Raw genomic sequence first — 13,806 nt, forward strand, 5'->3', positions numbered from 1 at the left:
CACTGCTGCTGTAACAGAAATTGAAGAGGTAGAGAGCCCACACTCCTTGAAGTTCTACCCATCAGAGGCCTTGATGTCGAGGGAGGAAAATTGGCAAGTCAATTCTGATCAAACAAATTGTAGTCCAACTGCTGGCTGGTTTAAGGCTAAAACCCCATCCAGTGTGTTGTGTATGCCAAAGCCAAACAATATTGCGGCCAACATGCCAGCAATGCAAGCCTCTCAAGAAGTGTCTTTGTTGTCACTGGCAAAGCACCTATAAAAGGTTATGATGTGAACTGGTGGGACCAAACATTTAAAATGTCCCAGATTGCAAAGTTCACGGTAGATAATGTCCATTCTATATCTCTAATTTGTATATCCAATGTTTTCAACCTCGTGCCCTACTATTATGCCTCTGGGTCGTGTTCAAGAAGGGTAATCATTTAAAAAAAGTTTTGCAATGGGAAACTAAAATTTGACTTTCTTATTGGATAAGTCCATGTAGACCCTCCCTGTTTTAGTCCGTTGTCTTCCAATTTGGTGCTTAATGAACGTCCCAGTGTATCACAGCAACCTTTCCATCTCTGCAACAACGCAAGTGCTTAGGCCAGGCATGTAGAGGAATGGTGGTGAGACTAGGGGCCAGACCCAAGCCGTTACATAGTCAGGTACCCAGACGGGCTGGTGGCATTATTTTAAAGAGTGTGAAGAAAGCAGGAAGAGAAAGTCATTAAAGCTCTTTAGTTGAAGGCCATTAAGCCTCGACAAAAGAGATTCCAATAAAGTGTTTAATTGGTTGAAACAAACACAGATGAACTACACAGCTTCTCGATAGTGTTAGTCGGCCATTTGTAACAAACCAAGCACTCTCCATGGTGCTTGATCGTGCAGAATCTAGAATTCCATGCTACAAAAGACCATACAATGCTGATATACAGTATGTACTCTGCAAGACACAGAAAACCATCACATACACTGGATCATAGCCTGCCTCATCTTTTATTTAGGATCGTTATCGCCTTCTTTTATCTTAGCTAAGTAGTGTTTAAAATGTCACGCGAGTGACTAGAGCATTAACACGAATCAGTCGGTCCAGCTCTGACGAATCAGAGCAAGCCCCGGGCCCAGAGTGAATGGTTGGACATAAAACACATCTACGGAGCTGTGTGGAGCAGAAAAAGACCACCCTTCCATCTGTCAATCTGGTTTAATGCCGGAATAGGCCTGAAAGGAGACGATTAGAGATACTATACAGGTGCCTTCAGAGCAGAACTCAACTTGCCAGGTCTTTCAACATTGGAAATGGAGCTACAGAGGAGTCCACCAACGCAATTGATTTCGTTTTTCTGAAGGTCATGATGCCCTGTTGCCTGGCCTGCTTCCCAGTCGGGGATGAACAACATTAGATAGACATTTGGTCTATGCTGCTRACTAGTGGACAAAGCAGGAAAAACAGGCCTCACTGGAAACTGGTACAGAAAATCCATACGCAGAAATGTTATCCAACCAACTTGCTAAATTTACAAGTGTGTGTTTATGTATGCACAGGACAGATGGAGACTGACAGAAGAGCAATGATTTAAGTATATTTATAATTGTACACGATTTCTTAAATATCTACGATAAAAAAGGCCCGACCCCTTGCACATTCATGATGATATAGATCTGAAGCTGAGCCCTTAACTCCCCACCATGGTATAAAAGCAAAAAGAAGATTGATAAAATTAAATTCGTGTGTCTCACAGAATTGGGGGTGGAAGGAGCACAGATGATTCGCTGGGGGGGGGGGGGGGTGGGGAAGGAGGGGGGGATACAAATATTGGTTAAGGGTATAGTAACTGATGCAGGGAATCTTATTGGGTTAAGAGTGAGTAAATGGCTCTAGTAGATGTAGTCCAGGGTTGGGCAAGTGTGGTTAAAATGTTCCACGGTTTGGTTAAGTGTGGTACGATGGCTGTAGGAGATCGATGCGTGTTCCAGGATTGAGTGGTGTCACGGGGGGTTCCTCAGAGGTTTTTGTTGAAGATTGTAGGGCTAGTAGTGGTTGTAGGGCAGTCTGATTCTTTCCTTCTCCCTCTCCTTAACTCCCTGTCAATGTCTAAATGAATCCTGGGAAGAGGTGCTGCAGGAGCAGGACGGCTCCCACCACCATGAGGCCACAGAAGAACAGCACCAGCCAGATAGGGAAGGATCCTGGGATGGTGGAGATGCAGAGAGAGAGAGAGAGAGAGAACGAAGGAGGGTGAGGGAAAAGACAATACTACTCACGATGCTCAATCAATGCTACCAATTCAAACCACTTACTTCGGTTGCGTACAGTGTGCATCTGACAGCGGCAGTCCACAGCCACACTCAACATGACTGCCTCGTTGTTCCCTTTGAGGCTCTGGCCTTTGGGAGTGTCAGGCAGGAAGGCCAGATCGGTCACCACAATGCCGTGGGACTCCTGCACATAGTACAACTTCTACAGAGACAATGAGACAAGATAATTAGGGAGTTACACAGGGATACGCTAAGGCAGCTAATTATTTGTGTGTGTGTGTGTGTGTGTGTGTGTGTGTGTGTCTACCTGTAGTGAAAAGGCGATATAGATTGCTACTGATCCCGTCACTGTCCCAAGGCCGAGAAAGGTTCCAGAGTCACTGTGGAACACAGCGAGAACAAAAAAGAGCTGGTTAACAGGGAAGAACAAATATCTAATACAAACACATTTATTCAGGGATAGGTGGTATACCCTATTTTAATATATATACGCCACTTCGTTTTTATAGTTTACTCCGCTACTTGAGTCGTCTCTCTCCCCAAGCCCTGCCCCGTCACTGAAGGAGTGCAGTTGTTGTTAGACCACGAGATCATTTCCYGATAGTTYTTTTTTTTTGTACCTYTATTTAACTAGGCAAGTCAGTTAAGAACAAATTCTTATTTTCAATGACGGCCTAGGAACACTGGGTTAACTGCCTTGTTCAGGGGCAGAACGACAGAGTTTTACCTCGTCAGCTCGGGGATTCGATCTTGCAACCTTTTGGTTACTAGTCCAACGCTCTAACCACTAGGCTACCTGCCGCCCCGTTCACTCTTCAGTCTGCATGGTCAATGCAGCAGATGCAACAATATGTTGATGACAGCGACCCTGCTATCCACATTGTGTATTTATAGAACGCTTATATTAAGAAGCAAACTAACAGTGTATCTTACTGTCTGCAAACAGCTAGGTTTCTTTTCTTAGAAAGTTGTGGATAAAAATGGTGTTAGCCGCTAATGCTAATCGCTAGTTAGCTGGATAGTTAATAAATGTACTGAGTTAGAGCAAATGTAGCTAACTAATACAGCCTGACACCAGTGATGGTGTAGGCCTAAATCAGCATGTTGTTATCAAGGGACCTAATGTTTGACAAAAAAAACTCCCCACACCAGTACACCACCACCAAGAGCCTGTACCGTTGATACCAGGCAGGATGAGTCCATGGATTACGCTTTCATCAAATCCTGACTCTACCATCAGCATGACGCAACAACATTCATCAGAACAGGCTGTTTTTCCACTCCTCAATTGTCCCATGTTGGTGATCGTGTGGCCACTGGAGCCGCTTCTTCTTGTTTTTAGCTGATAAGAGTGGAACCCGGTGTTGTCGTCTGGTGCAATAGCCCATCCATGAGAAGGCTTGACGAGTTGTGCGTTCSCGAGATGCCATTGCACACAACTGTTGTACTACGCCGTTTTTTGTTAGAGTGCAAGATTCTTGCCATTTTCCGTCGACCTTTCTCATCAACGAGCTGTTTCACAGGACTGTTGCTGACTGGTGCAACAAACAAACATCCATTCTCGGTAAACCCTAGACAATATCGTGCGTGAAAAGCCCAGGAGGATAGACGTTTGAGATACTGGATCCGGTGTACCTGGCACCGACGATCATACCAAAGCTAAAAGTCACTTACAGTTGAAGTCGGAAGTTTACATACACCTTAGCCAAATACATTTAAACACAGTTTTTCACAATTCCTGACATTAAATCCTAGTAACAATTCCCTGTTTTAGGTCAGTTAGGAGCACCACTTTATTTTAAGAATGTGAAATGTCAGAATAATAGTACAGAGAATTATTTATTGCAGCTTTTTTCTTTCATCACATTCCCAGTGGGCCAGAAGTTTACATACACTCAATTAGTATTTTGTAGCATTGTATTTAAATGGTTTAACTTGGGTCAAACATTTCAGGTAGCCTCCCACAAGCTTCCCACAATAAGTTGGGTGARTTTTGGCCCATTCCTCCTGACAGAGCTGGTGTAACTGAGTCAGGTTTGTAGGACTCCTTGCTCGCAYACGCTTTTTCAGTTCTGCCCACAAATTTTCTATAAGGTTGAAGTCAGGACTTTGTAATGGCCACTCCAATACCTTGACTTTGTTGTCCTTAAGCCATTTTGCCACAACTTTGGAAGTATGCTTGGGGTCATTGTCCATTTGGAAGACCCATTTGCGACCAAGCTTTAACTTCCTGACTGATGTCTTGAAATGTTGCTTCAATACATCCACATCATTGTCCTTCCTCATGATGCCATCTATTTTGTGAAGTGCACCAGCTCCTCCTGCAGCAAAGTACCCCCACAACATGATGCTGCCACCCCCATGCTTCACGGTTGGGATGGTGTTCTTCGGCTTGCAAGCCTCCCCCCTTTTTCCTCCGAACATGATGATGGTCATTATGGCCAAACAGTTCTATTTTTGTTTCATCAGACCAGAGGAAATTTCTCCAAAAAGTAAGATTTTTGTCCCCATGTGCAGTTGCAATCCATAGTCTGGCTTTTTTAATGGCGGTTTTGGAGCAGCGTCTTCTTCCTTACTGAGCGGCCTTTGCTGTTGTTCTGGGATTGATTTGCACTTTTCGCACCAAAGTACGTTAATCTCTAGGAGACAGAACGCGTCTCCTTCCTGAGCAGTATGACGGCCTAGGAACAGTGGGTTAACTGCCTTGCACAGCAACAGAGACTGGCAGGGAGCCCAACAAAGTGGGTCTTTAACACACACACAGGGCCTTTCAACCAGACTGCGCCTGTACAGATTAATTTTGTATCGCTCAGAAAGATGGCAGGAATATGGAGCATTGTGATTTCATACTGCGTGCGTCCATGATGTTTATACTTGTGTACTTTGGTTGTACAGATGAACATGGTACCTTCAGGCATTTTGTAAATCGCTCCAAAGGATGAACCAGACTTGTGGAGGTCTACAATTTGTTTTCTGAGGTCTTGGCTGATTTCTTTTGATTTCCTATGATGTGAAGCAAAGAGGCAATGAGTATGAAGGTAGCCTTGAAATACATCCACAGGTACACCTCCAATTGACTCAAATGATGTCAATTAGCTATCAGAAGCTTCTAAAGCCATGACATCATTTTCTGGAATTGTCCAAGCTGTTTAAAAGCACAGCCAACTTAATGTATGTAAACTTCTGACCCACTGGAATTGTGATACAGTGAATTATAAGTGAATTAATCTGTATGTAAACAATTGTTGGAAAAATACTTGTCATGCATAAAGTATATGTCCTAACTGACTTGCCAAAACTATAGTTCGTTAACAAGAAATTTGTGGATAGTTGAAAAAAAGAATTTGAATGACTCCAAACTAAGTGTATGTAAACTTCCGACTTCAACTGTAGGTCACTCGTTTTGCCCATCTAACGTTTCAATCGAACAGTAACTGGAAGCCTTGATGCCGGTCTGCCTGCTTCATATAGCAAGCCACGGCCGCGTACTCACTGTCGGCATTGTGGAATTATGTAAAATAGATCAACTTTGTTTATGTTTGATTGTAGAGACGAGAGAAAGCCCCTTTGAAAATAACTTAGAATGTATGTGTAGCCACCCTAGGATCATGCACAACTCATAAAACAAATTTAGAAATGTTAATATTCAAAAACATGAAATAACAAAAATATTGTGATATGGTATTTTGGCCATATCGCCCAGCCCTACATTTATGATACAGTAACGTCAGAGAAATACCTTCAATGAGCAGTTAAGCGACCTTAGAGATGAACAAATAAGGCTCTTTCTCAATTCATCTTTGCTCAATTCCTCGCAACATTTCTGATTTTCCTCCTCGCCTTCTCAAAATGCATTGGAAAGAAGTCTGAGGGGATGAACCTTCTCCAATACGGTTCAGAGAGGGCAAGGAAATAGGATGCAAGTAATCAAGGAAAATGAATTGAATCCTAGGTATCCTCTCCATCCTTCCTCACCTGACAGCCAGGGTGGAGATGACCTCAGTGCCGCAAGGGTTCGTCAGCATGGGTAGGAAGTTTCTGGCGTCCATTTAGAGAGGTAGCATTGTGGAGGTTTTCTTGTCTCGTTTGTGGGGGATCTGGACGGTGTAGAGCCTCAGGGTGTCTTTCTGGTCCTCGACCTTTCCAAACCTAAACGGGAGAGCGAAAAAACAAACTCAGCAAAAAAATAAACGTCCCTTTTTCAGCACCCTGTCTTTCAAAGATAATTCGTAAAAATCCAAATAACTTCACAGATCTTCATTGTAAAGGGTTTAAACACTGTTTCCCCATGCTTGTTCAATGAACCATAAACAATTAATGAACATGCACCTGTGGAACAGTCGTTAAGACACTAACAGCTTACAGACAGTAGGCAATTAAGGTCAAGTTATCAAAACTTAGGACACTAAAGAAGCCTTTCTACTGACTCTGAAAAACACCAAAAGAAAGATGTCCAGGGTCCCTGCTCATCTGCATGAACATGCCTTAGGCATGCTGCAAGGAGGCATGAGGACCTCAGATGAGGCCAGGGCAATAAGTTGCAATGTCCCTACTATGAGACGCCTAAGACAGCGCTACAGGGAGACAGGACGGACAGCTGACCGTCMTCGCAGTGGCAGACCACGTTTAACAACACCTGCACAGGATCRGAATATCAAAATATCACACCTGCGGGACAGATACAGGATGGCAACAACAACTGCCCGAGTTACACCAGGAACGCACAATCCCTCCATCAGTGCTCAAACTGTCCGCAATAGGCTGAGAGAGGCTGGACTGAGGGCTTGTAGGCCTGTTGTAAGGCAGGTCCTCACCAGACGTCACCGGCAACAATGTCGCTGGACCAGACAGGACTGGCAAAAAGTGCTCTTCACTGACGAGTCACGGTTTGTCTCACCAGGGGTGATGGTCGGATTCGCGTTTATCGTCGAAGGAACTAGCAGCACACTGAGGCCTGTACTCTGGAGTGGGATCGATTTGGAGGTGGAGGGTCCGTCATGGTCTGGGGCGGTGTGTCACAGCATCATCAGACTGAGCTTGTTGTCATTGCAGGCGATCTCAACGCTGTGCGTTGCAGGGAAGACATCCTCCTCCCCCATGTGGTACACTTCCTGCAGGCTCATCCTGACATACTGCTCGTTCTGTGTGTGATTTCCTGCAAGACAGGAATGTCTGTTCTGCCATGGTGCAGTCCATGAGGAGGAGATGCACTGCAGTACTTAATGCAGCTGGTGGCCACACCAGATATTGACTGTTACTTTTGATTTTGACCCCCCCCCCTTTGTTCAGGGACACATTATTCAATTTCTGTTAGTCACATGTCTGTAGAACTTGTTCAGTTTATGTCTCAGTTGTTGTTGAATCTTGTTATGGTCATACAAATATTTACACATTGTTATGTTTGCTGAAAATAAACGCAGTTGACAGTGAGAGGACGTTTCTTTTTTTGCTGAGTTTATGTGGTATGCTAGTGGGACCAGAGCCATAGGTCAGTGATGTTACAGGGTATGTGACTATTCGTAGGAGAAAGGAGTATGTGCTTGCCTGCAAGACATATAGCGGTATGACTTTGTTGCTATCTGAGGCATCTTCTCATGCCAACAGAGGCTCATGGCCAGCTGGTTGCCACTCCATATACTGCAGGCAAAGTCCCGGCCCACCGTCACAAGGTGCTACACAGAAACACAAAATAACACACACAGGTCAGAAAACACTTACCAGTTTAGCTTGCACATGATGTTTATAACCTCTTTATTACTGTGATTCCAACACAGACAGACATCGAGGTCATATACTTATTAGCTGGTCAGTACCTTGTTATTCGGACTGATGTCCAAGTCTTCAATTTCCCCCTCATGGGCTTTGAAGTCCAACTTCTCTTTTAAGGAGGGGTACTGGTGAGAGAGCAGAGGCATTACAGTCAAGCTCAAAACCTGCACAGTAACAATTGGGGAGAAGTCTCAACATGGCGGCCATTTTGGCATAACTTAAACTCACCTCCCACACTCTGATGTGTCCGTCTGTTCCGCCAGTCAGTAGGAGGCTGAGATCGGGACTGAACCTCACACACTTCTGGAGGGGGTCCTGGGGGTTGAAGTCCGACTGCACCTCCCCAAACGTGTCAACAGAGATCTGGGTGGTGTTATCCTTCATCTCGGACACATTGCCCCTAGAAGCAGCAGCAGCTCCCTCACTACCCTTACCCCCTTTCCCAGCTCGTCTCCTAGCTGCGCCCTGCTCACTGCCACCCCCTGCTGGAAAATAAGGGGCATAGTGATGTGTTCATGTAAGGCATTGTTGCCCAATCATTCTCTTTGGGACCCAAAGGGCTTGCACATTTGAGTTCTCTCCCTACCTCAAACAGACGTGATTTAAATAATCAAAGGTTTGATGATGAGTTGATTAGATGAATTAAGTGTGTTAGTGCTAGGGCAAAAATAATAATATGCAGCCCTTTGGGTCACCAGGACCAGGATTGAGAAACACAGATGTAATAGGTGAAATGTAAGATAGGAATGACGTTAGAGTAAATGTATCTGTAAAGATAATTTGAACTTTGTATATAAAGAGGTTTATAAAAGTGAATGGCAGGTTTTTGGGGGTGTTCCTTCCTTACCGTCTTTGGCTGAGGCCTTGCCCCTGGTCTGGCGTTGTCTGAAGCGCATGAGGCTGCATTTGCCGTCCTGCCCTGCGGCGATCACATCCCCGCCTATTGCCAGGTTCATGGTGGCACGCGTGTCTGTGTCATGAGAGTGCACCAGGGTGGCACAGTGCTGGTCTCCTACCAACTCCAAACCCAGGAAGTGCTGAAAAAGACAGTCCCAACTTAACTTAGCAAACACTGTACAACATTACTCAGATTTAATTAGATCAAAATAAATGCTGAATCACACGTCTACAATGTTTCTGCATTTTCACACTTACAGAATACATGCAAGGTAAAAAGGTGTGAAAAGACTAGAAATTGAGAGATTGTGCCCATAGAGCAGAACCATTACATGATCACCTAAACATTCAGTAGCTTACCACTGCATTCTTTATGCCCGTCTTGGAAGCGCCTCCCCCTCCTGCAGTGATCACCCATCCTGTTTTGGGGTCGACTTTGATTGTGTAGAGGGGGAAGGGGGCCCTATACAGGTCTGGCATCCTCCATTTGCCCATGGCCCTTGAAGGAATCAATCCACTTCACGGCAAATTCCTTGTCTGTAGAAACAGATGCATGAGAACTCAAAATACAAGTCAAAAAACAATATTTACACAATAGTAGCTAAATCCTTGCTTTTAGCAAATGCTGGTGTACTTACATACACTAGCGTTGCTTTCAATTGTATTTGGTTGCACAAAACAGTCCATGGGAAGCCAGAAGTTAGATACAAATTTCAGACAAATTTCAGGCTGTTGCACACCCTTGGCTGAACGCAGTTTGCAACGTCCCAAGTTGTCCGAAAATGGTGGTGGACAATTGTGTATTAAGACAGTACACATATTTTTCCTGTTTTAGAAGATACTGACCCTACCATTACACTGAGCTGCACTGAGGGTGGAACACAATAATGGTTACATTAAGACACTATGGAGCCGGGGTGAGATATGGTTCGGAAAACATACCTCAATGCAGGGATGGGATACGCCACTGTACTCCAGAGTGTACCTTTATCCATACTGCACCATGGAAAAGATTGAAATACCGCTAGTTTTCCTGGGAAACTGCCATTTTCGGCTTCATGCTAGCTGAAGATGAAAAGTGAAGTTTTCTGGAAACTGGCAGTATTTCAATCTTCTCGGTGGAGCAGTGTGGATAAAAAATAACATTTGGAGTACAGTGGCATATCCCATTCCTGCAATGAGGTACGTTTCCCGACCCATATCTCGCGCCGACTCCAATGTGTGTTAATGTAACCATGATTGCGTTATGATCTCAGGTGTAAACAAGAGTAACGGTAGGGATGGTATCTTCTGCCTGGCAAGCCTAACGCGCTTGCTACATCGTTTACTAACTAACTAGAACAGTTTTATTTTATTTTAATGTTAGCTCGCTAAACATCCCATCGCGAAAGTATTGTTAGCTAGCTAGCTACATAACTTGAAATCTTAGCAATTGTCACTGCACAATACATCTGAACAAGTCCGTTTATCTAGCTAGCTAACTCGCCATCTAAGCTTTTAGCATGCCAGCCTACCATTAGCTACTTGAGCATGAATGGTGTAGTTGATACCCAATATATTTGCGGTCTTGCAAACTCCACCTGTGTAATCTGCTCCGATTTCTCTTCTGATGTCAACTATTTCATTTCGTTGGCTATTATTCCCATTATGAGCTGTCACTGGCTGCACACATCTAATGAAAATAACGCTCAAGTTGCTAGCTAGGTAGGTAGCTAGCTTGCTACTTCCCTACAAACACGTCAGCAGCGTGCAACCTGAGCGATCACCTCAATAAAGACGCCCCTGTACGTACACTGTCAATTTTTTTTTATTTTAACTATCGCTAGATAGACCACACCCTGTTGTTTCCAATAAAATAAAAGTAATCACAGTGGGCAGAGCCAAGCACGACCTAGCGAGATCCTATTGGTGCGTTCTAGTATTATTTGCATATTACCGTTTGGGAACGCCTACTCTGTGAAGTGCGCGAGCGCAATAACTCAATTCGCCATTGCTCTACTAAACAGCGCATTTTTATACATTTATTTTTTAAACTTTGGCAAAGGGTAAGGTCTACAAAACTTGGTCCACTCTGTTCGTAACCGATTCTAGTTTGGGGAACAGAAAACTGTATTAAGATTAAATGTTTAATCGATGAGAAGATTTGCAGAATGTTGGCCAAAATCCATCTCACTCCATATTCTCCCACTGCCAGCCACTGGGCTTCCTCTAATAACCATATTTGGTGGTGAGTGGAAATACTAACCGGATGCTTCAGATTTATATATCCGGTGAAACATCTGTCTCATTGTTCTGTGACACTATTGATTGAACTGTATTGTTGTTTTTTTCTAAATACAATAAACATTTTAATAGCATTGCAAAACAAGAGACAAATATTTGCTACATGTTTTACATAGATGTATTCTATTCTACATAGATCTAAAAACTTCTGCAGATCATGGACAGCAGAAAATATTTGCACAGGCCTATATTGGCCAAACAATGTATTGATATTGACTTTCCTTGTGCAAATAATCGGTTTCTTCTTTGTCCTCTGTGGCCAATGCCATGGGAAACAATATGCACATCTGATGTCCTATTCTGATTCTGCCCAACAGGGTCATTCAAAGAGTTACAGTGTACCGGCTTAATCACATGAGAGGGATGATGAAAAATATGGTCTCTCTAAAACAATCATACATTCATAGTGATACTGAGAGAATGATTGTGATATTGTTATAGGACAATGTTTATTTATGAATCTAGAGAAAACATGATAAGAGACATGGTTAAACACAATAAACAGGCTAAATTTGTCACTCCCTTCCCTTGCCCATTTGTTACTTGGAAGAGATCATTCTGAAAAATCCGCTTTAGCAAAGCAATCAATTGTTATGCCTCCGAATAAAATCATGACATTACATAATCATCTGTCAACTGTTAAAGGATGTACCCTAATCCATTGCCTCCCGTAACCTGTGTCTAATTTTGCACACCATCGCCATCTGTCAGCCTTTGCTGGTGCTAAAGAGCACTCGTTTAATAATTATTGTTGGCTGTTCTCTGGGGAAATCTGTCTCTCCAAGGCAACATCAGTCTTGGGATCCAGCAATTAATGAATCACTTTTACAGAGAGGTTACCTACAAGCCTCATCTAATTCTCAATTGGCTGCATCACTCTAGGCACATATCGGTAGCAGTAGGTTCATTCTCGATGATTAGCACAGCTTCAAAAATATGTTCGCACGTGTTCTCGTGGCCTCTGCTTCCTTGACAAAATCCAAATTGATACATCATGTACTTAAAAAAAAAATGATGCAAAGGAAAGATCAAGGGGTGTGTTTATGGGGGGGGGGGCATAGTAACAAGGGAGAGGACAGAGGGCCCTGTGATATTGGGTATCACACACCCCAAGCTATAGAGGGATGAATACAGGGGGAAGTATGATTGTTCAGTTTGGGCCTGAGAGGCAGGGAGATGTTGATGAGTTTGTTCCCAGTAACAAAAAAGGTCAATGGTCTGGGTATTGATCACACGTTCAATACAGGGTTTCAGTGGAATAGTCAATACAGGTCTGATGGCGGTGTCAACGAAAGAAGCCGGTCTCGGGCAGGTTCTGCACAGCCAGTAGCGTTTCTGGGACACAAACAAATGACCAAACACAACAACCTGAACACATCTCATAGTCCAAAAATAATAATAAAGAACGATGCCATATGGTGCATAAACAGCCCTGGAGCGCCTAGACTCAGTTCCTGCTCCACACACACACATTGTTTGGCATTTTACTGCATCGTTAGGAGCTAGTAACAAGCGTTTCGCTTCACCCGCTGTAAGATTTGCTAAATTGTGTAAGCAACCTTTGATTTGAAACAGGGTGGGTGTTGTGTGTGAGCAAAATAAACTGATCAAATCAAATCAAATCAAGTTTATTTTATATAGCCCTTCGTACATCAGCTAATATCTCTAAGTGCTGTACAGACACCCAGCCTAAAACCCCAAACAGCAGGCAATGCAGGTGTAGAAGCACGGTGGCTAGGAAAAACTCCCTAGAAAGGCCAAAACCTAGGAAGAAACCTAGAGAGGAACCAGGCTATGAGGGGTGGCCAGTCCTCTTCTGGCTGTGCTGGGTGGAGATTATAACAGAACTATGCCAAGATGTTCAAAATGTTCATAAGTGACAAGCATGGTCAAATAATAATCATGAATCATTTTCAGTTGGCTTTTCATAGCCGATCATCAAGAGTTGAAAATAGCAGGTCCGGGACAGGTGGCGGTTCCATAACCGCAGGCAGAACAGCTGAAACTGGAATAGCAGCAAGGCCAGGTGGACTGGGGACAGCAAGGAGCCATCACGCCCGGCAGCCCCGACGCACGGTCCCAGGGCTCAGGTCCTCCGAGAGAGAGAAAGAGAGAGAGAAGGAGAGAATTAGAGAGAGCCAAGATTTTCAAAATGATGTTGTGTCTTCTGCTGCTGCTCTTGTTTGGATTGTTCAAGCCGATGGGGAAACAGCTGTCGATAAGTAGCTATCAATTGTTCCCTCCTAAAGACCGGTTCAAGTGACATGCATATTTATTTCATGGTGCTTGTTGGATCTAGGGGTAGGCCCAAGGCTTCCAACCTTTTTTTCTAATTTAACTATAGAAGTAGATCATTTGATGTGATAATGGTCAGAGTCAATTAGTGTACTCAGACATTGTGGTGTTACGGCCAGGAGGCATAAAAACACTATGCGAACTTTAGTGGCAATTAATCAATAAAATCAAGTGTCATATTAGAGCATGCTCGTCCAGTCATAATGAATAACCATAGGCTATTTACATTTAGTTATCCCATTTGGAATTGTCYGTCCCTATTTCTGACTTTGTACATGGGAAGCAAAGGGAGTGGGTGATCTAAAGAGGGGGACGGGC

The 13,806-nt window shown here is 43.7% G+C and overlaps 1 protein-coding gene across 1 annotated transcript; it reads right to left on the reverse strand.

The window, feature by feature from the left end:
• Positions 1–1,771: 1,771 nt before the first annotated feature.
• LOC112069657 (guanine nucleotide-exchange factor SEC12-like) lies at positions 1,772–10,692 on the reverse strand. Its single transcript, XM_024137011.2, is given in 12 exon segments — positions 1,772–2,175; positions 2,287–2,446; positions 2,552–2,624; positions 6,220–6,289; positions 6,292–6,322; positions 6,324–6,393; positions 7,789–7,916; positions 8,058–8,138; positions 8,242–8,498; positions 8,861–9,050; positions 9,271–9,447; positions 10,491–10,692. Coding segments are annotated over 11 exon segments (1,290 nt in total). The 5' UTR covers positions 9,406–9,447; positions 10,491–10,692; the 3' UTR covers positions 1,772–2,080.
• Positions 10,693–13,806: the final 3,114 nt, after the last annotated feature.

This window comes from Salvelinus sp. IW2-2015, unplaced genomic scaffold, assembly GCF_002910315.2.
Source record: "Salvelinus sp. IW2-2015 unplaced genomic scaffold, ASM291031v2 Un_scaffold1069, whole genome shotgun sequence".
Lineage (NCBI taxonomy): Eukaryota > Metazoa > Chordata > Actinopteri > Salmoniformes > Salmonidae > Salvelinus > Salvelinus sp. IW2-2015.